The following is a 24,090-nucleotide window of genomic DNA, read 5'->3' on the forward strand; positions in this document are numbered from 1 at the left end:
CACAACTTGTATCACCATAAGATCTTGGTTCCTTTCTTGAACTGGCAAGATTCCTTCATGGGTTCCAGAGTTATGGCCCCTGAAAGGGCCAGAATTAGCTATTTTGACCTTGCCTGCACAATATCAGCTTCATTTATGATTTTATTTTAACCAAACTTGCACACAACTTGTATCACCACAAGATCTTGCTTCCTTTCTTGAACTGGCCAGATTCCATCATGGGTTCTGGAGTTATGGTCCCTTAAAGGTCCAAAATTGGCTGTTTTGGCTTTTGCAGCCATATAGAGACTATATTTATGGTTTTATTTGATACAAACGTCCAAACTGTCTTCAACAACAATAAATCTTGGATTCCATGACAAATCAGATCCAATCGTAGGTTCCAGAGTTATTTTATATCTGATTACCTCCCATGATTGTAATCAAAATGGATTTATATCAGTAAGTACTTATAGGACCTATTTGAAATTTCATTATTGTTATTAGTTGGAGTGAGACAATCAGGGTAGATAACTATGGACTGATTTTATGTCAAATTACCTCCCTTTATTTCAAATTAAAATGGGTATATCGCCGTAACTAATGAAGATATAACTGATCTGAAATTTCATTTATGTCAACAGATTTATTTGGCAGATCTTTCTTTTGTTCACTTACAATATATATTTTTTTTAATTACTTCCCTTTTTCGTTACTATAAATAGCTTATTTTTAGTAACTTTTTTATTGGCCATAGGGAAAAACCGAGACCACTTTTCTGTGGTACAACATGGATGGTACCTCCAATTTATAGGTGTATTTTGACACATCTATACCTTGTAAGAATTTTTTTTTCTTTTTGTTTAAATTCTTCCCTTTGTTGTTCCTGTCCTTTGGATTTAGATATTTTTTCTGAGGACCTTCTTGTCCTCAAGTGCAATGATAACAAGTGAGCAATATAGGGCCATCATGGCCCTCTTGTCATATTGAATTTATTAAACGAGTTGAATAAAATAATAAAATGCAAGGCTCTGCCGAGCATTTTATGAATTTTATTCAACGAGTTGAATAAATTGAATGTGGAAAGTCACAAATGTACCGGTAATATTCTTTTTGTCACATGTTAGCCTTTCTTGTCGAAACGTAAAACATTTGACTTTCTTTTACTATATAAACAAGTCAATTTGACCGACGTCGCCTGCACTATAAATGACGTCGACGTCAAAGCTTTATTACACTAGTGTATTATCATTTTTATTTAATGGCTTTATTACACTCCCGCGACGTCAAACATGTGATAAACAAATGCTATGACATACTTTCAAGACAAAAACTACCAACTCTTGGTGGTAACACATAACATCACGATGTCCACGACATCATTTTAAAGCAACAATGTTTTGAAGTGTTTCTGCAGTAATCTATTTACTATGTTGGCATTACTAAACCATTTACCATCAAACAAATGACAGGTTTATGATACTGTCAAGAAGAAAGAGTATACAGACTTGTTTAGTTTGTAGTAAATTCACATACATTGTATCCATACTGGTTGACAATGCCCACATACAAATGTTATGGAATACTACTTCCTCAGTGGTGGAGGAAGACCCCTGGTGCAACTTCAATCATACGGATGGACACAAAGGTAGAACCATGAAAGAACTCAGTGGTAAGAGTGATGGAGCTTACCTGAGTAGTGAACACAGGGGTATGGATGATGATGATACTGACCCGAGCAGTGAGCAATGTGGTAAAATTTAACCAAAGTATTGAGCACAGGGCAATGTGGATACCCAGAGCATGAGCAAATGAGGTTAACATGAGGTGGTTTAGAGGAGCAAATGTCTATGAGCAGAAACAAATGTTCAATATTGATATCATTTTTAATCAATAATGCATGCATTGGTAAAAGCACTTTGAATTATCTAAAAGTCTCTATTCAATATCTTTAATAAAGGGACATGCAAATACTTTATTATTTTTTTTATAAAACTTAAAGATGAATTCCAAAAATGCATAGAAGCACTTTGAAATTACATTGTAATTGCAATTACAAAAGAAAACCTTTTCTAAATTTCAAAACAAAAAAGATATAAATCTGGAGAAACCCAGGTATTTTAACAAAGTAGTTTTATACACTATACACATTAAAATAAGACTTATCAGTATTTTATGAAGTATCAGTAAAACACATAATCAAGCATAAACACAAAATTGTATGTACTTAGTTTATCATTAATATTCAGTCCTATCTGGTATCATTATTCACTACCTGTCCGTTACAAATGATCTCTACTCGATGAGTTGACATTTTCAGATCTCTGTATAATTATGTTACGGTCATATCAATACCCACTTTGGACAATCTCTTACTGCAAGAATAGAATCAGTCTGGAAAATTAATGCTGTATTTAAAAACCAGTCCATCCGATATTATTATGCCAACATGTTCATTTGATAATCAGTCCTGGATCTTCACTTGTAAAAAAAGTATAAATTCTGCGCGAGAGTTCCTTCCCAACTCGTCTTGTTGTTTCTAGGACCCCAGCTCCCCTCCTCACCTGAAAATAGAGATGAATAAGGAATATTCTGCAACAATTATTGCAAAGTGTATTTAGACAGAAGGCAGAGCAATTGCCCCTAATGCTTATTATGCCTCCCCCAATTTCTGAAGGGACATATTGCTTTTCTTCAGTTGTCCACTGTGTATCTTTTACCCTGTGGAAGGATTTTCAAATAACTTTTAACAATTATCTGCTAAAATGAAAGCAACTTTCAGTCATGGCAGTACAAGATCAAGTTCAACTAGTGAAATCAAAGGTCAGTAGGCAGCATTTCAAGGTTATCTTAAGTGAGATCAAATGCCAGTAGGCAGCATTTCATATCTGCTCTGTTTTTTACCCCTTTTAAGGATTTTCCCTTGGAATAAATTTGTAAATAATTTTCATAAATGTGCTAGATTCCAGAACACTTGAAGACTTATCTAAGGAACAAAAAGACCCATTCCATATTAGTTAGATCCCTATTAGAAATCTATATTTTGTCTTTATAAAATTGTATAATTACCTACTTTTAGTATAAAAGCATTTCTTTTAGATTTTCACTCGATAGATATCAGGATATTTTAAAAATATGAACTTAAAGTAAGTCTGAGAAAGGGAGGTAATAAACCTTTCACAAACTTGCATTTCTAATTAATTTCTGGTAAATATTAGATATAAATGCAACTCTTTCACAAATACGATACAATTATAGTTCTAATTCAGTCCCTACTCTAAGTATATTTATCAGGTTTATATTTATGTTACCATATCTCTATCTTGGTCAGGCAACCAGAAAAATGAGTCTGTATAAACAAAATCTAACATGAATTAAGAACCATTAGTAAATGAACATATGTTGTGTAGATGATCAGATGATACAGTATGGACAAATAGCATTTTTATAAATACACATTTCTTTTTACTTCACCACAATATGATTTAACAAATCTAAATTCATATATGTAATCAATTATGAACAAACAAGAGTGCCAGACTTTCACAAAATACGCTCGTCTAAATATTCAAGGGCCATAATCCAAGAGTGCCTGGGGCAATTTGGTTGGTTATCAGACATTATGCTCAAAAACACTGTCATGAAGTTTGGTGAAGATCGGATGAAAACTGTTCGACTTATGAGGGCGGACAAGGTTAAATTCGCAGTTTTTTGAGTAATTCAAGGGCCATAAACCAAGAGTGACTGGGATGATTTGGGTGGTAATCGAACTTGGCCAGGATATTATGCCCACAAACATTGTCAGCAAGTTTGGTGAAGATCGGATGAAAGGTGCTCAACTTACAGAGCGGACATATGCCTAAATTGGCAGTTTGTTTTAGTAATTCAAAGGCCATAATCCAGGAGTACCTGGGGCGATTTGGGTGGTTATTAAATTTGGCCAGATATTATGCCCACAAACATTGTCAGCAAGTCTGGTGAAGATCTGATGAAAACTGTTTGACTTACAGAGTGGACATGCCTAAAATGGCAGTTTTTCAAGTAATTCAAGGGTCATAATCCAGGAATACCTGGGGCGATTTGGGTGGTTATCAAACTTGGCCAAGATACTATGCCCTTTGACCTTCAATTGTGACCTTGACCTTTGAGCTAGGGGTCCGGGTTTTGCACACAACATGTCATCTCATCATGGGGAACATATGTGCCAAATGATATTAAAATCCCTTAATGAATGACAGAGTTAAGTTATGGACCGGACACGAAACAGACCCTGTTCATACCATGTTAATATATGACTGCCAAGTGTGACCTTGACCTTTGAGTTAGGGGTCTGAAAGTTGGGCATGACACATAGTTTTATTATGGAGAACATCTGTGCCAAGTAATATTAAAATCCCTTCATGGATGGCAGAGTTATGGACAGGAAAAAAGCCCTGTTGACCTTTGAACTCCAATTGTGACCTTGACCTTTAAGCTAGGGTTGTGGGTGTTGCGAATGACATATCGTTTTATCATGGGAAACATTTATGCCAAGCAATATTATAATCCCTTCATGGATGACAGAGTTCTGGACCGTACAGGAAAAAAAAACTATTGACCTTTGACCTCCAATTGTGACCTTGACCTTTGAGCCAGGGGTCCGGGTTTTGTGCATGACACGTTGTCTCATCATGGGGAACATTTGTGCTAAGTGACATTAAAATCCCTGAATGAATGACAGTTACGGACAGACGGAATGATAGAATGACGGACAGATGGAAAAGAGCATTTCTATAGTCCCTGAAACTGGTTTTCAACCATTAGGGGACTAATAATTTAATTTGGCATGAAATTTATTAGCTTGCTTCAATTCTCGTGTTCAAATCTGAATTTAAATTTCAAATTGGTCATCCACTTATCCTGTTCATACCTTCAAAATGGAGAAAAAAATTATTTCAATATCTGTGCATCAGTGCTCAAGATAATATTTTGACACTGGGGGTAATTGACCTGTCTGTCACAGTAGCCTGTCAATCAAACTTATCCATGATCAAATTAGATATTGATTTTTGACACTCGCACGTGGACGGCTTACTGCTGCCAATTTCCTTCAACAAAATGACTGTCAAGATTAGCAGATAATTAGTAAGTAAAGTAATCTCTCTTCAAAATCTAACTTAAAACTGATTTCTATTGCTAAACTGTTGAAATGAAGTTAGAATTGTTAAAGTTATTTCTTTCCTTCAATCATAAGAAGTCTCTACAGACATGCAAACTTCTATCTTCCAAAATTAATAAGACTTAAATCTTTCATCAAACTTATATATGGCCAAATGAAAAGAAATGAATGGGCCTGCAACATTTTTTTTTCGTTGGAAATGAAGTGTTTTTTTTTCTTGAAAAATCTTAAAATACTAAAACTAAACTTCAGACACACATTTCATTTTAAAACTTCTATTAATTTAATAAATACCACATAGTTTTCCAAATACAGATGAAGGATTAAAAATCCTGAGGAATTCAAAACGAACTGGCTTGATAATGAAATCGGACAGAATCTCCAAACTTGGCACACAGGACCTGTGTGAATCATGTTGAAATACTAGAAAATTAAAACTTTTCATATGTGCTTCCAACTCAGAAAGCGGTCATCCAACATAGAGTGGTAAGAAACAAGTGAAGGTTTGCTTTCAGTGATACCTCTTTTTTAGACATCTCATTGGCTATGCTGACCTTTCAGGTTTTAATTTAAATGTATAAGAAACCACTAACAACAGCTAATAAAATATTGCCAGCAATTATTTCTGTTTTCATTTTTTTCATGAAAAAGATCAGGTGCATTGTTATCAACTCCCATGACAAAAAGACTAATTTTAGATATCCGTTTCTGGACCACTTAATACATCACTGTCCCTTTTTATGAATAAAACTTTTGCAGTGTCACCAGAAAAAAGATGAGCTGAAGTTTATTTTTATGTACAGATCCTTGAAATATTTACACCGGTGATTAAAACTGTCAAGGTTATCTCACCAACCAGTAAGTATTTAATAATCTGAATGTTAAACATACCACAATATTTTCAAGGAGTTTTATTGCCTCTTTTTCTGAAGAACATCTCTGGTATGCCTGAAAATGGAATATATAATTTCAGTGTCAGGACCCTTATCCATGAGACAAAAGACAGTATACATACTTCTCAGTTTTACCTCACACAAATGTTTTATTAAGCAACTTGCAAACAAATTACGGACATCATGGAAGGAACAAGCCAAAGTAAATGTTTCTTAACCTTTAGCCTGCAGGCGACAAGTGATTCAGCCTTTGCAACCAGTGTAGACTAATATCAGCCTGCACATCCATGCAAGCTAATCATGGTCTGCACTGTTCGCTATTCAGTCAGTAAATTTTCAGTGAACACCCCTTCGAATAATAACTGGTACTGCCCAAATTGGATGATGGACCAGTCCATTTTAGAAATTTAGCAGGGTAAAGGTTAATGCCAATGGTTAGAAACATGAACAAAGCTACAGACCCAAAATTTTTCTAAACGAGGAATATGTATATTATAATACCTGGAGTAGTTAAACTGTTTTTTCAAGGACTGTTTGAAAGTTTTGAAATTACAAGACATATACACACCTTCCTCAGTAATAATGGACTTGGATACTCAGCTATGATTGCCTGCGAGATATCTGGACTGATGTTCTTAAACTGTAACAATTGCTGTTTCCACACTTTCAGCAAACCAACACCATTCTTGTCCACCTTCACCCCACCTACTCCCTCCTCATGGAATGAGAATATAGGATCAAATCTGTCCTTTCTGAAATAGATATACAGTATAACCCCTATTAAAGTAGTTCTGCACATTTGGAATATAAGAATTTCTACATGTAAAATTTGATTAAACCTCAATATTTCAAAACTTCAAGACATATTAAAACAATTTGGCAAACAAAAAATGCAGGATCATGGCCTGAAGTTTTGCTAAACTCACATTTTTCATATACTTGTATGCCAAATCCAAGCTTATTTCTACCTTATCTTCATAAATGATGTCACGTCATTACTTCTGGTTTATCAAATGTGTAGAGCTACACCTCTCTAAAAAGGTAGACATTTTATTTTCCATTTAATGAATTCTAAGGTGTTTCAAATGGTAAGAATGGCACATAGGAAATAAAGCATAAATAAGGCACACTACAATTAAAATATAAAGTCTTAGTAAAATATAAATAAACAAGTGTGGTACTGGTGTGAGACAAGAAAATGTGAAATAAATTATCTCTCAGTCTCATACGGGTATTTTATTCCAAACTCTCTTGCTTCCTGGTGAGGATACGCTGCCTTCCTGCAGTGTTTGCAAGGACACACTATATACTTACGACATCTGAAACAAAACAGATGACAGTCATTGTCAACTTTAGAGAAGATTTAATCACATACTTAGCAGGTCTTTCAGCTACAGCTTTAGAGAACCTTCTGACCATGTCTGCCACATCTTCAGAGGTTTCTAGCATAAACGTGGAACAACCAGTCTGCAGCAGGGTATCTGTGACTGCTTCCTCTACATCAACACGAGAAACTGTAACCAGTCCAGGTTTATCTTTGCCTGGTTTACTTTTATGGTTGGGGTTAGCAGACTGGACTGCTTCTCTGTACTGTCTCTGTGTCTTAGATTTCACATCCCTGCATAAAAGGAAATTTTCACAGACATAATTAAATGTAACAAAACCATGTTAACCATTTTAAGCTTAATATGTTGCAAAATAGAGAAAGAATAGCTATTTTTCATTCTTTTCATTATTTCCAACATTGCGGGGACTCCGTGGCCGAGTGGTTAGAGTCGTTGACTTCAAACCATTTGCCCCTCATCGATGTGGGTTCGAAACCTCATTTGGGGCGTAGAATTCTTCACATGAGGAAGCCATCCAGCTGGCTTACAGAAGGTCGGTGGTTCTACCCAGGTGCCCGCTCGTGATGAAATATGCACGAAGGGGCACCTGGGGTCTTCCTCCACCATTAAAAGCTGGAAAGTCGCCATATGACCTAAAATTGTGTCGGTGCGACAATAAACCCAACAAAATAAATAAATAAATAAATTATTTCCAACATTATTATTATAGTCTGCTGCAATTTTCTCAATGACGAAGATGGTAAAATGTTTACTGGTGAATCATAGCATAGCAATTATGTGATGAAACTTTCCATTTCAGAAATTTAAGCTCAACATTAAAACACAGCAAAACTTGTATAACTCTAACTATAGAAATAAGACTGTAAATCAACTACATTGAGAATGTGTCAGTGTGATTCTGAAACACCTTTCAACTGAAGAGGACCCCAGATACAATATTTTTAAGAATGGAAAATATTTTGATCTTAAACAAGAGTGCCAATCTGTCACTGTATACACCCGTAACAGCGAATCAAGTTTTAATTCTAGAATATTCTACTTATTGAGTAGACAATATTAATTTTCACTTTTGATTAAGTCGAGGGCCATAACTATAGAGATAACATCCCAATCTGACTATTTATATAACCTGACCAAGATTCTATAAATAATACATCTTCTGTGTAAGTATGACATTAAATAAATAATACTAGCTTAAATGAGCACACTGCCAATTTTTGCAATTCTTTGAAATCCAAGGGCTACTACTTTGAAGACACCTATCTGATAACCTAGATTTTATAGAGATATACACTTTCTATAACTTTAGTCAAGTTTTGAGAATATACTGTGATATCATTTATATTCATGGGGGACTAGGATTTCATGTTATTCTTGAAAAAAAAAAACAAAAAAAAAACAAGCAAGCAAGTATGGTAAAACTTCCATCCATTTTATGTTTCAAATATGAAATCTACAATTTCAAATCCCTGTGAAACAGCTGTTCTGTCTAAAAGCATGAAATTCCTTACCAACAATTTAAATATCTTCACAGTATGTAATAGTTATTAATAGTTGTTATTCGAGGAATAGGTCTGCATGGCGTCTATAGACCTATGAGGACTTTGTGAACCAAGCAAGCTGATCATTGGTGCAAAGTTGTTTTTTCAAAATCTATCCCTGAACAACAGAGTTACAGAACTGACACAAAATCAGAATGGACATTCATTAAAGGGAGATAATTCAAAAAGTAAGACGAGTAGATTTAAGGTTCTTGCATGTGACACATCATCATGTCATATTGATCATTTGTGAAAAGTCTTTTTGTAATCCATCTATGAATGAACAAGTGCTGTTCGTAAGACAGCCAATGCTCAGCTATTCGAAATATTGTCCAAGAAGCAAGAAAATATTACTTAAAATGTTAAAACATCAAAAGAGTTTTAAGTTTAAAAGGGGACATAATTTGACCAAAATGCAGGTCAAAGTTATGAGACTTGATGCTATCAACAAGTTTTATAACCCCGAAGGCACATGTGAAGTTTCAACTTAATATCTGCATTTGTTCTGCAGATAGTAACTTGCACGCAAAACTTAAACCAGAATTTTCTAAGTCCAAAAGGGGGCATAATTTGCCCAAAATACATGTCAAGAGTTATGGGACTTGATCCAGTGAGGTTGGTAATTAATCTAGAAAACGAAAAAATATAAGTTTCAAATCTATATGCCTTTAAGTAATAGCTGTATGTACTTGCATGCAAAAGCCCCATGTGGTTCTGGGACGATCTGTGTATGAAAAGACTTGGAACCACTGCCTTACCCTTGCATGATCGTAAGAGGCGACTAATAGGGTCTTAACACTTGGTTTTGCTGTAACTCTGTGATTCCAGCAGGTATGCAAATTTTGATTCCACATCTCGTGTTTTTATTTCGATGTAAATGAGATGTGAAACCAAAATTTGTAATCCTGTTTGGCGCTATATAACCTATACTGTGTTGGTGCGCCGTAAAACCCAAATAAATAAATAAATAAAAGGGGCATAATTTGGCTAAAATGCAGGTCAGAGTTATGGGACTTGATGCTATCAACTAGTTCTATAACCTTAAAGGCACATGTGAAGTTTCAATTCAATATCTGCATTAGTTTTGGAGACAGTAACTTGCATGTAAAACTTTAACCAGAATTTTCTAAGTCCAAAGGGGGGCATAATTCGCCCAAAATACATGTCAGAGTTATGGGACTTGACCCAGTGTGGTTGGTAATTGATCTAGAAAAATAAAAAATGAGTTTCAAATCTATATGCCTTTAGTAATAGCTGTATGTACTTGCACGCAAAACTTTAACCAGGATTTTCTAAGTCCAAAAGGGGGCATAATTTGGCCAAAATGCAGGTCAGAGTTATGGGACTTGATGCTATCAACTAGTTCTATAACCCTGAAGACACATGTGAAGTTTCAATTCAATATCTACATTAGTTTTGGAGATATAAACTTGCATGTAAAACTTTAACCAAAATTTTCTAAGTCCAAAAGAATTTGCCCAAAATACATGTCAGAGTTATGAGACTTGACCCAGTGAGGTTGGTAATTGATCAAGAAAAATAAAAAATAAGTTTCAAATCTATATGCCTTTTAGGAATAGCTGTATGTACTTGCACACTAAACTTTAACCAGGATTTTCTAAGTCCAAAAGGGGGCATAATGTGCTCAAAATACATGTCAGAGTTATGGAACTTGACCCAGTGAAGTTGGTAATTGACTTAGAAAAAGAAAAATTAAGTTTCAAAGCTATATGCCTTTAAATGATAGCTGTATGTACTTGCATGCAAAACTTTAATAAAGCTGTGATGCCGATGCACACGCCAGGGTGAGTAGAATAGCTAGACTATTCTTTGAATAGCCGAGCTAAAAACTGACTGGTCATAAAGTTGGGACAAATGAACCAACAGACAGACGCTGCAGTTACTATACCACCCCAAAGGGGAGGGCACAAACAAGAGCTGTCACAGGAGACAGCGTGCTCGACTTTTTCGAAGCTGGATAGTGGAACTGGGCACATCTGAGGAGGCTGGAGCTGTCACTGGAGTGTTTAATGACTCCAATGTAGATGAAGATATTGGACAATAGCTTGAGTCTGTGTCAAGAGTATTAAGTGATAAGAGAGATAAAGTGTATCAAAACATTAAATATAAGCATAATTCTAAGCAAAAAGGGGGCATAATTCATAATCCATTCAAATCCATTTAGTAGTAACTGAGATATAGTGAAAAATCTCATAACTTATTTATTTATATGGTTACTAGAATAAAAATTTCAAAAGTGATTCTTTAATATATTTTGTACATAATCCGAAAGAAAACATGATACAAAAGCACTAATGCAAAATCCACTGTCACTATTGCAACGTCGGGTGATGCTAATCGGGGCAAATTCGGAAAATCGCGAAACATGTCAAGTGTTTACAATTGTGTCTTTAAAGAGTACATAAAGACATATTCTCAACGTAAAACACTGCCCAAAATATATGTGCATCTTTCGCGCCCTTTAGTCAATTCCTGCGTAACGTCATGAGCTGAAATCTGACGTCATTTCCGTAAACAACAGAAGTAGAGAACATTCGTCTTGCTGAAGCCATCAATATGGCACTTGAACAGCTATATTCCATGAAGTTTTGTGTATTAATGGGAAAAACAAAATCAGAGACACTCTCCATGACCATAGACAATTACAGCAAAAATTCAATGATGAAAACCAGCATATAAGAGTGGTTCACATCTTCAAGAACGATCCTTTGCACGATGTTGCCGACCGCCCAAGATCTGGATGCCCATGCACGTCAGGAAAAGCAGACGAAATTAGGGAGTTGTTGCAGAGTGATAGAAGGCTTACAATACGGAAGACTTAGCACGTCGACAGTCCATTCAATAGTTACTAGGGAGCTCGGCATGTCTAAGGTATGCGCTCAATGGATTCCTGGAATTCTAACACTTGAACAGAAAAATCAGAGAGTAGAAGACGCCAAGTCATTTCTTAGGCAGTATCGTAACCATGGCTACCGCTTCACAAACACAATAATCACTGCAGATGAAACATGGATTAGTGTATATGACCCAGAAAATAAAAAAAGACTCATGCATGTGGAAACATCCAGATTCACCATCACCAGTAAAGGCCTTAGTGAACCGCTCAACAAAGAAGCTAATGTTCATCATTTTCTTTGATTCGAGAGGCGTGGTTCTGTGTCATGCGGTACCAGCAGGGAAGACGGTCACAGCAAATTATTATTCGAAGGTAATTGTAGAACTTAAATGTTGATACATGTATATGTTATGAAAATGTATTTTACTGTTGTAATAAATATTTGATGTCACGAGAAAATCATTTGGTACGATAATTTTATCACAATTTCAGGTTATCAAGCGTGATCTGGTACGAGCAGTGAAGAAGAAAAGACAGGAACTTGATGGCAAATTCCTATTACATCAAGACAATGCACCGTCCCATTCCTCTGTGGTCACCAAACAACACTGAGAGAGTTGAGAATTGACACAGTGAAGCATCCTGCATATTCCCCGGATCTAGCACTGTGCGATTTCTGGCTCTTTCCCACCTTGAAATCAGAGCTGCGCGGCAGTAGGTTTAATGATGTTGATGACTTACCCACCGTTGTCCGGGAAACACTGCATAAAATTCCAAAGGAGCATTTCAGGTCATCCTTTGGCAAGTGGATTTGTAGGTGGGAGAAATGTGTATCATGCAAAGGCAAATATTTCGAAAAGATGTAAATTTTAGAGGTGTCAGACAGGCTTTTCAGATGCAATCATGAGTAGTTTGCCCCGCCCAACGTTACCATAGAGACTGTGGATCTTGAAAGGGTGCAATTTGTATCATTTTGTCATTTGGATTATGTACAAAATATATCAAAGTATCACTTTTAGAATTTTCATTCTAATAACCATATAAATAAATAAGTTATGAAATATTTCTGGATACTTTTCAAACACCCCTCGTAGGTTTGAAAAAAACAGAAGATATTATTAGTATACTGCAAAATTGAGTAATGGTGACCTTTCAACTTGACATCCAACATTTAATTCTGACTGCTTACAGAAAGTAAGCAAAAGAATTATAACACCATTCCGACTCCACTTCACCCACCATGTCTCTCCAAGGCACAGTCACAATGACTTTATAATATGTTTTAAGATTTTCAAGAGATTTTCGAACTTTTAAACATTATTTAAAGTAGTTTTGTACCTTCCCTCCATCTACCCAGTACATGTAGTACTGTTTCTTGTAACAGTTATTCTATGGATTGAGTCATACTTCTCAATGAATTATAATATATATTTTTACAGAATAACTCTTTTATCTGTTGTTTGGTTTAATTTAAGTCACAACATCAGGTATGGAAAAACAGCAATTTTCCTGCTTTTATCAAGATTGACATTCCCGGTTGTCAACCAAGGCATTATTTTAACCAAGAAACAACAACACTCTGACAGCAAGCCAGAATTTTGCTCACTCATATGAAAGAATTCTTTTGATCAACAGCTGTTACAGGGAAGTGATTCAACTTTCAACAGTTCTGACATAAAGACCCACCATCAAGCCGAAGCTGTGTTTCTCTGTTGTATCTAGTCAATGCTGTCTTTCCGTGATATGGTATTATACCTACCTAAAGTACTGTTCAAGCCCTGGTACAATTATTGTAATACTTTTGTCTGGTAGACAGGACTTCATCTGGTTGACATAACCTCTTACTGTAATACCTTCATTAAGCTGACCTCTCTGCTTCTGTAATGTAAAACATATTATTATTTCTCTCCTTTTACAGAGTTTTATGCCAATTTTCAACACCACCATAGTAATAAAATATAATCTTACCTATAATGACATTTCTATCAAGTAAAACAGGCAAATTCAGTCAATTTGTATCTTTAGCCTAATGGGATAAAGTTTCACCTTTAGAAAACATTCTCTGTCAACAAAAAGCCCTCATCTTTTTCAAAATGGATGTCAGTTTGGTCCCAATGTGTCATTCCTTACTAAAGCTATTTAGCTGAAACAGCTTAGTGATACATTTTTAGAAAAAAGTACCTCATTTCTAACAGAAGTTATTTGGTACAACATTTCATATTTTAAGTAGTACTACGTAATTATGTAAAGATGACCCTGACCAAAGCAAACAAAAAATGCAACAGAATCTTAGTCTCTGTGCAAGATGCCTTACTATGGAGTTTAGTTAAAAGTTCCACGCAAGCTTCCCAAATTCTATGTTTGGTTACAACACCTTATTTCTAAGAGATGTTATTGCACAGAAACAATTTTCTTCTTTCAGTAACGGGAACATTAACCTGCACCCCAAAAGCCAGAATGCATACCTCACTCTCCAAGAAAGCCACGTGTCCTAAGCTAAACAATGCCATTTGCAAAGTTATAAACTAACATTATACAGTAAACATTATACAAAGGATCATAACTTTTGTCTACATAAGGCAATCAAACTGAAATCTGCAGGGCCATACATGTATATCTCTAAAGCAAAAATTTAAGGGGCCATAACTCCGGAACCCATGATGAGATCAGTTTTCGAAAGGAACCAGGATATTATGCCAGTACAAGTTGTGTGAAAGTTTGATTAAAATTGAGTGCAAAATGTGGTCTCTATCATGTTCACAAGAAATTGTGTACAGATGAAGAGCAATCACAAAAGCTCACCTTGTCACTGTGTGACAGGTGAGCTAATACAACGATTCCTCTGAAAGGTTTTACTTTATTGTATTCTGTACAAGTGTCTCCATATTTGTTAATGGACAAACTGCAAATGCAATTATTAGTATTAAGACAAACAGTTATTGAAATATAACAGAAAAGAGTCTACCAAGGCTTTGATTAGTTTTGGGAGAATTTTTGGGTGTACCTATACCAAAGATGCAGCAGTGACAGTCTGGCAGGAAATCATTCTTCGAGTATATAAAACTGGTAATGTGACAGATTAGGTCCTCAATTATATTAATTAGTTCCTCAAGAATATTAACTGGTACTGTGAAAGACAAGGTCCTCAAATATATCAAATGGCACTATGAAAGATTAGGTCCTCAATTATATTAATTAGGTCAACAAGTATATTAACTGGTACTGCGAAAGATAATGTCCTGAAATATATCAACTGGCACTGTGAAAGATTAGGTCCTCAATTATTTTAATTAGATCCTCAAGTATATTAACCTGTACTGTGCAAGAATATGTACTACAGAAATAACTTACCAGTTTGAAAGTGTTGACCATATGTACAAAGTCTGTGACAGGTATCACAGCCATCATTTCTTGCTCCTCGATATCACTGTGAACTGTCTCTACCTGCAGAGTTATATACAAACATGCATAAAATCAATTATAGGTATGCACATCTAGTATCTCTATGAACTGTCTCTATCTGCAGGGTAATAATTATACAAATATGTATAAAATCAGTTATAGGTATGCACATCTAGCATCTCTATGAACTGTCTCTATCTGCAGGGTAATAATTATACAAACATGTATAAAATCAGTTATATGTATGCACATCTAGTATCTCTATGAACTGTCTCTATCTGCAGGGTAATAATTATACAAATATGTATAAAATCAGTTATAGGTATGCACATCTAGCATCTCTATGAACTGTCTCTATCTGCAGGGTAATAATTATACAAATATGTATAAAATCAGTTATAGGTATGCACATCTAGCATCTCTATGAACTGTCTCTATCTGCAGGGTAATAATTATACAAATATGTATAAAATCAGTTATAGGTATGCACATCTAGCATCTCTATGAACTGTCTCTATCTGCAGGGTAATAATTATACAAATATGTATAAAATCAGTTATAGGTATGCACATCTAGCATCTCTATGAACTGTCTCTATCTGCAGGGTAATAGTTATACAAATATGTATAAAATCAGTTATAGGTATGCACATCTAGTATCTCTATGAACGGTCTCTAGCTGTTATAAATATTTACAAAACAGCCATCATTTCCAGGTCTTGTGAACTGTTTTTTACTGCAACATCATTTTATCAAAAGGCAGCATTTCCAGGTGATGTGAACTGTCACTACCTTCAATAATCATTTACAAAGCAGCTAGCATTTTAAGGTGCTGTGAACCATCTTTTCTGGCACGAAACTTTTTTTTTTAAGCAATCAGCATTTCCAGGTCCAATGAACTGTCTCTATTTGTAATGAACATTTACAAAACAGTCAGCATTTCCAGGTCATGTGAGCTGTCTCTACAGCAAAAGATCTTAGGCATAACTCCAAAGCCTTCGAGACAATCAGTCCGGTTACAGAACTTGGAGATATTATACCCACAAACATTGTGATCCAGCTTAGTAGAACTCCACCAAGGCCAGTCCCAAGCCCTGGCTGAAGAAGGAGGAGGGTTGGGTGTAGGGCCAGCAACCCTACCCTGTAAAACCAAGCTCACTACAGAAACCAACACTACTGAACAAAGGATGGATCTACGGAATCGACCCTGGCGAGAGCTCATGACGTGGAGTAATCTGCAGACCAATTTACTCTCACCGAAGAACGTTACGCGGATTGCGACTTGGAATGTGAGAACGCTCTATGAAACTGGACGGACTGCACAAGTGGCTAGGGAAATGGAAAGATACCAACTAGATATTCTCGGGATGAGTGAAGTGCGGTGGACGGGTTCAGGGAGACTTTGCTTTGCATCCGGTCAGACCCTTTTATATTCTGGTCCAGCAGAAGGAAGTGCCCATGATGGCGTTGGTTTTCTCATCAGCAAGAGGACAAGTAAATGCCTCATGGAATGGGAATCAGTTAATGACAGGATTATCACAGCACGTCTCTGGTCAAAGTTTCAAATGACTTTAGTTCAATGCTACGCTCCATCTAACCAGGCGGATCAGCAAGTAAAGGATGATTATTACCAACAACTTCAGGGTGTAATTGACAATGTGGCAAAGAGAGACATAGTGTTAGTGATGGGTTATATGAATGCGAAAGTAGTTCACGATAACGTAGGGAGAGACAGTGTTATGGGCAAGGAAGGTGTTGGCCCCTTGATTGAGAATGGAGAACTATATGCGGACTTTTGTGGAAACAATGATCTTGTGCACCAGAATGGACAAGAGGAACAGGGTAGACCAGCTGGCCACAGACACGGGACTTATCACCAAGGACGAGATCATGGATGCAGTTGGGATGCTGAAGAATGGTAAAGCCCCAGGCCTCGGCGGGATCCCACTAGAAGCCCTAAAAGCTGATCGCAAAACAACTGCAGATCTACCTTTCCCCTCACTTCACTGTCTCAACAGGTGTGCATCAGGGTTGTTTGTTGTCTCCACTGATCTTCTCACTAGTGGTCGACTGGATCACGAAGACTGTGATCAGAGAGCCTAGGGGGCTTAGTAACAGTGGACCTTCACGAAGCAATTGGAAGATCTCGACTTTGCAGACGACATAGCTCTCTTGTCCCACACTCACCAACACATCCAGGAAAAGACACAGAGTCTGGACCTAACAGCCAAGCAGACAGGGCTCCACATCAACATCAGGAAAACAAAGAGCATGAGAATCAACAACAGGAATGAATCTCAGGTTACAATGGATAATTAGCCAATTGATTAAGAGTTTCACTTACCTTGGCAGTGTTGTGAGCAAGACAGGGGGCTCTGATGAAGATGTTAAAACCAGGATTGGAAAAGCAAGAGGTGCCTTCAACTCCCTATCCAAGATCTGGAGCAGCACAATTATTCGGCTGAAAACGAAGATAAAAGTTTTCAACTCCAATGTAAAGTCAGTTTTGCTGTACGGTTCCGAGACACGGAAGCACTCCAAGAGTACTGAACATAAGCTCCAAGTCTTTATCAACAACTGTCTCCACAGAATCCTAAAAATAAGTTGGCCAGAGAGAATTTCAAATGAAGAGCTCTGAAGGAGGACCGAGCAGAAGTCAGTAATACTCTCCATCAAAGAAAGAAAGTGGAGATGGCTGGGTCACATTCTGCGAAGAGAACAGGCAAACATCACCCGCCAAGCTCTTGACTGGAACCGACAGGGCAAATGAAAACGAGGTCCACCAGCACTGACCTGGAGAAGAACCCTGGATGCTAAGTTGCGGACAGTCAGGCTTTCATGGGGCGAGAAAAAGAAAAAGGCAGAAAACAGAGACGACTGGAGGACAGTGGTGAAGGCCCTATGCCCACCCGTGGGCGAAGAGGAATAAGTAAGTAAGTTAGTAGACACTGGACAAAAAGTGCTAAGAGAGAGACCTGACACTGTCAATTTTTGCAATAGTGTGCATTAAAAGAGTCATAACTCCAGACACTGAGGATCCAGCTGGTTTAGAAACTTGGCCAAAATATTTTACCCATAAACCTTATGACCAAGTTTGATGAACATTTGATAAGAACTGCTTAAGTTAGAAAGCAAACACTGTGAGATTTCATACTTTTCAGTAATTCAAGGGCCATAACTCCAGAGCCAGATGGTAATATATAACAGGAGCACCCCAATGTGAAGCAATATATGCCCGAAAGGTATGACTTTTGACCCCTAAGTGTGACCTTGACCTTAAAGTGAGTCATCCAAAACATGCACTCTGCACGTCATCTCTATGAGGTGGACATTTGAGCCAAGGTTTTTTAAAATCCTTCAAACAGTTCAACAGTTACAGAGTGGACACAAAACAAACTCATATGACCTTTGACTCCAAAGTGTGACCTTGACCTTGAAATGAGCCATCCAAAACATGCGCTCTGCACTTCATCTCTATGTGGTGAACATTTGTGCCAAGTTCCTTTAAAATCCTTCAAGCAGTTCAAGTTACAGAGCGGACACAAAACAAACTCATAAGACCTTTGACTACTAAGTGTGACCTTGACCTTGAAGTAAGCCATCCAAAACATGCGCTCTGCACGTCGTCTCGATGTGGTGAACACTTGTGTCAAGTTTCTTTGAAATCCTTCTTGGGGTTCAAGAGTTACAGAGCAGACACTAAATTGCTGACAGACAGACACTGGCGTCATAACATAATACATCCTTCAGGCATATAAAGACTAATTCAAGCTACCATAACCGGTACTACATTTCAGGGATGATACCTTCATATCTGCTGACATATTGCACTCTGTGACTTGTCTACGCCACATGATTGTAAATGGTAACGGAAGCTCTTTTGTTTCACATGTAACCCCTAGTTCTTCACACGCCTTGAACAGAACCACTCCCAGCCCACAGGTATTCACCACATGGGTGTCTATCAGTACTTTAATATACTGAAAACAGATATAAGATTTTGTTACATCTTTAACATCTTTTCTTAACAGAGAATGTTACTGAGAAAATTTTTCAATTCAGTCCCTCACTGATATAGAATATAATGAAATACATCAGAGTAAGTCACAAGAACTATGGACATGTTAATAAAACTTTATAATGATATGTAACAAAGTTCCTTATTTATATAATATTATAATCCATTTTCCTCACACTGTCAATTTATATATTCATAAACATCACAATGTATATTTTTTCATCTTTTTTTTTAGGTGCACATGGAAGGAAGTCCTTCTTAATGCCTTATTAACTTATCATACACTTTTCCATCACTTGCACTGGTGGTAAGCGATCGTCACAGATATGTACAAATACTAAAAAACATGCATACAAACAATTCTGCATCTATCATCACTGTTAAACTTAACATCAACAAGATCTGTTTAAAAATATGTTTTAAACGTGGACTTTTTTCCATAACAAACATATCTAACTGCAAACTTTGTGATAAATAGCCTGGCTGAGTAGTTCCCTTTTAAATTTATTTTCTAATTAATCTGCCAATTCTAGTAAAACTTAAAGCGGCATGCCTGAGGCAGGACCAGATCTTTCGACAAAAAAAAAAATAATTTTTTTTTAAGATATCTTGAAATAAATGCTATATTTCTTAAGAAGGCTTTAAAACTCAAGTACTGACAAACTTTATGTTACGGAAACACTGTTTTTACTACTTTTTACGATGAAAATCGAAAAGCGTTTGTCACGCTTTTACTCCAGGTAAACTGTCTCGATTATAAATATCTATATTTTGAAGTCATTATTCACTACTTCAGCTATAGCACTATTGGTTACGACGACGGGAAAATGTCTTTATTGTCGCGGCGGTCCGAGGTTCGATTCCCGATGCGGTCATCTTTTTTTCTTGATTTGGAACTTTTAAAATATTTTAGAATCAAAAATTCATATTCTAATGTTCGTAATATGACCAAACTTCAATCTGAAAGAAAGATAATTTTTTAGCCGAATCTCGAGGCATGCTGCTTTAAGAGTAATACTGCATAGTATTTCTACCATTGTCCAGTTGATAAAGGGAAAATCATTTTTGAAGTCTACAATACCCAGCCTCCACAAACCTTCAAACATGATCCCACAGCAAACTGCTTCTTGGATTCTCTCTCTACTTTTCTCATTTGCTTTTCTGCTTCTTTAGCTGCCTTTTGTTTTTCTCGCTCTTCCCTCTTCTCCTGGCATAAGAAATGAATGGAACGTTTAATTACCATTTGTATATTTTACATTCATATGTCAATCAGTTAATCAGACCGTTCATACTCAAAAATTATCTTGTGCAGCTTTTATAGGTACAGTATAAAGGTGTTTTTGAAATGTAAACAAACAAAAGAGTTTCATAAGAGTAAGTCTATACACAACTTTTTCAACAGAAGCACTGGTTCTTGTTGACCAAGCGGCAGTGTAATCTGTTTCAGATTTAAGTATTTCGGAGTGAGTTAGATTCCCAGTCCCGTATTTCTTAATTTTTAAAACTATTCAATTTCTTATTTTTCAACTGGTATGAAGACAACTCATGTTGTTGTCAAAGAAAAAGTGTTACAACCTTTTCACAATTTTAATAGAAAATAAATGCACAAAAATTATGTTTAAATACACTAATATGTTAATTCAGTATTGAACAATTTAAAGATACTGCCTATTTCATTTGAAAATAAGTACAAAACAATGAATAAGAAACCAGAGAAAAAAACAAGACTTACAAAAAACATGTAATGCAAAAATGTTTTAAAAAGACCGTTTTCAACACTGATGCAAGTTTTGAACCTCCACAACAACAACAAACTAGCTATTGGTGAAACTCCATATATCTTTTTTTCAGTACTAAATGCTACTGGCAGTCTATCTATACACTGCTCAAAACAAAGGGGCCATAATATTGTGCAGTGCTTAAACCAAAAAAGTTCCATGTCTATACTATTAAACAACTTTATGCATTTACTGAATGGCTTGGTGGTCAATAGTCAGAACTTATTGCCTGAAGACCAATTGTTTTCATTTTTCAACATTGACTGGTAAACCATTAAAGTGTTCAGTTACATGACAAGAGAATTTCAATGTCATATTTTTCCTTCTTCAAGCATGCAAAATTGAGCATTCATCTATAAACCAGTCAATAGCACGAACTATGCACTGGTGATTTATACATGTACTAAGTGTCATGTAACAATTTGTAGTAGACCTGTACACTTTCCTGAAGTCAATTATCAGAAAAAAGGTGCTATATCTAAACCAGTAACAAAGGTCAAGCAGCCAGTCTGCCTAACACAATCCCGTATAAGATGAACAATGTAAGTATCAAAATCAAACTGTATATCCACCTGAGCTTTCCTTTTGCTCTCTTCTATCTCTTCAGCAGTTCTTTTCTTCTTTGCTTTAACTTGTTCAGGTTTACCGACGTCCATTGATTTACCAATTCCTGGAGGCTTTACAATATCAGCTGACTTTTCAGTATTTGGTTCAGTGTCTACTTCCTCAGTCTCTACGGAGTTTCCTATTATCTGAGAGAGTGACAGCTTTTCTGCTTCGTCTCCTGAACTATCACTGAAGTTGTCTGTGTAATTAGTATCTGTTGATGGTGCAGTGTAAGTGCAACTGTAGGATTCACTATCTGGCTTCCTTATTTCCTCTGTATAACTGGTGCCAGGTTCAGACTCTTGCAAGACTGGCTCAGTGGTACTACTAGCACATGAAGACAAGGCACTGAACTGTCTTTTCCTTGCCAGCCTGTCTCGAAGACTACCCAGTTCTGGAAGACTTTCATCATCACTAGAGGAACTGTCTGATATGAAATCCCTTCTATTTGCCTGCTTCTTCATTTTGTCATCCAACAAAACTATAAACAGAAATAAATAATATATTTTTCTTTCACTAGGTCGAAAGCAGTAAGAGCAAGGAGAAATTTTCACCATGATAATAGTGGTAAGATCTGCCAGAAAATAATTGTCATATATACATACTGAAGATGTGTAACTTCTATGGAATGAATGAGGGGACAGTTTAAAGAACAGATTCAATAATAATTTCTACCATGCTAAACAAATATTAAACCAGATTTGTGAAAAATATAATGAAATAACTTCTTTAAAACACAGAATTTGTTGGGTTTAACATAGCACTAACACAACTATAGGTCATATGGCGACTTTCCAGCTTTGATGGTGGAGGAAGACCTCAGGTGCCCCTCCGTGCATTATTTCATCATGAGCGGGCACGAGTGATGACTGTGTCTACCATACAATATAACAAAATCCATAATGCAGAGTAATGGTGTTTGTTTTTTGAGCTATAATTTTTCATTTTGACTCCCCATTAAGATATTCTATATAATACAATTATAATCCTGACCGCTATCTTTGCTAAATAAAGAATTCAACTGTTTAGTTTGAAAGTTTATTGAAAATAATACAAAACTTGTACATGTTTATTTAATGGCCCAATAGAATTTCAAAGTGGTATTAAACAATAAACTTGACATTTAGCCATTTATTGAGTGTAAATAGTGATAATATAATTCAACATTGGAAAAATGGCGGAGACTGGAGTAAAATCACATAGAAAAAGAGAAAGACATGCTGGAAGCGTTTTGTCGGCCGAGAATAATTTAAATGTAGAATCTTTTACTGTTTCACTTGATTATTATCCTTGAAAACAGTTGAAAAGTAGTCCTGAAATTTATGGGGAAAATCCTTAAAAAGTCCTGAAATATTTGCTGGGTTGGTCTGTATTAATCCTTTTGAAATTTTGACTTTTATTCTCCAATAAATAAAATCAGTAAGGAGAATCTTTGGAAGCGCAGAATACAATCAAGCTTAATAATAGCAGACTGGTACATCATATAAAACATGTATATTACACACTATATAACAACTGCCAGTTTTCAACTTCAACTTTCTACTGCCGAACAATCGTCTAGGGATTATGACTGGCAGGCTACTGAGTTTACTGATATATACATTGAATTCTGGAAAAGGCCACACTTTTGGACAGTTAAGTGCCCTTAAAAACTCAAAAGTACAGTTACATATCTTTGTTTAGATGTACAAATGTATTTGCAATAATTTACCAGTGCTGAAATTTCACATCATTATGCTGGACATAGTTTAAAGCAATTCTTTATTTTAATAAATTTCTTTACAAATGGACCAGAATTCATTTTACAGGGAGACAACTTTTTGAGACTATTTTAAGTATCAATTGTGCCAGATAGTAACATGTAATGATCAGGCATATTGTTGGTAAAGATGTTTTCCTTTTTCAAATATTTCCATGTTTTGAAGGTATACTCAATATGGAAGCCATTAAGGTTTAGACCTAATTAAATGGCTTGGAAAATTCATTGAAACCTGAACTTCTACTTTCAAGCAAAAGTGATAATCCTACCACTATTAACAATCTTCTTTCGTCAATATGGGCCACCAGTGGCGAGTATATATAACAAACAGTTACTTACCCAGTCGCAATTAATGTGAAATATATCTGAATTTTTAGATTATTCTGTGAAAAAAAAACAACACAATTTTGCTTCTTCCTGTTATTTAACCGTATTTGGATTTTTTACTAGTGATTTCAAATTAAGCTAAACTTTGACCATTATCTCTCAGATATCCAAGAAATTACATATCTACTTATCAACAATTGTTATGAAAACAAAATAAATAACTGAATGTAGATGCATATTCCCTACTTTCACTTTATTTCCCGCCAAATGTCATATTTTATTCGTACGCCTAATTAATAATACAGTTTTATCAACAGTGATAAATAATGACTAGATAATTTTCATAATATATTAATTAAACTTTCTGTTAAAAGTTGGTGACATGGAAAGAATAAAATAAGTAAGTGTGCAACTTCTACTTAAGAAC

The 24,090-nt window shown here is 35.9% G+C and overlaps 1 protein-coding gene across 2 annotated transcripts; it reads right to left on the bottom strand.

The window, feature by feature from the left end:
• Nucleotides 1-1,520: 1,520 nt before the first annotated feature.
• LOC123562257 (crossover junction endonuclease EME1-like) lies at nucleotides 1,521-23,935 on the bottom strand. Of its 2 annotated transcripts, none has more exons than XM_053536838.1 (10): nucleotides 23,886-23,935; nucleotides 21,544-22,058; nucleotides 20,290-20,400; nucleotides 18,982-19,155; nucleotides 15,126-15,218; nucleotides 13,534-13,652; nucleotides 7,406-7,648; nucleotides 6,599-6,782; nucleotides 6,029-6,085; nucleotides 1,521-2,543 (listed from the first exon to the last, which is right to left on the bottom strand). In XM_053536838.1, exons 2-10 carry the CDS (start codon nucleotides 22,039-22,041, stop codon nucleotides 2,433-2,435), a joined length of 1,590 nt encoding a protein of 529 aa, XP_053392813.1. In that variant the 5' UTR covers nucleotides 22,042-22,058; nucleotides 23,886-23,935; the 3' UTR covers nucleotides 1,521-2,432. The 2 variants fall into 2 exon arrangements, with proteins under 2 accessions (XP_053392813.1, XP_053392812.1); XM_053536837.1 differs by having other exon boundaries at nucleotides 23,814-23,925.
• Between the last annotated feature and the right edge of the window lie 155 nt (nucleotides 23,936-24,090).

This window comes from Mercenaria mercenaria, chromosome 2, assembly GCF_021730395.1.
Source record: "Mercenaria mercenaria strain notata chromosome 2, MADL_Memer_1, whole genome shotgun sequence".
Classification (NCBI taxonomy): Eukaryota; Metazoa; Mollusca; class Bivalvia; order Venerida; family Veneridae; genus Mercenaria; species Mercenaria mercenaria.

What these genes read in the sequence shown, in the direction of transcription:
- LOC123562257 (XM_053536838.1), bottom strand. Translation starts at nt 22,041, where the DNA reads ATGAAGAAGCAGGCAAATAGAAGGGATTTCATATCAGACAGTTCCTCT. An exon ending in CTGTGGGATCATGTTTGAAG is followed by an intron (nt 19,156 to 20,289) that starts GTTTGTGGAGGC and finishes ATCTGTTTTCAG; the next exon opens with TATATTAAAGTACTGATAGA. An exon ending in GGGCTTGAACAGTACTTTAG is followed by an intron (nt 7,649 to 13,533) that starts GTAGGTATAATA and finishes CCTTTTATGCAG; the next exon opens with GGATGTGAAATCTAAGACAC.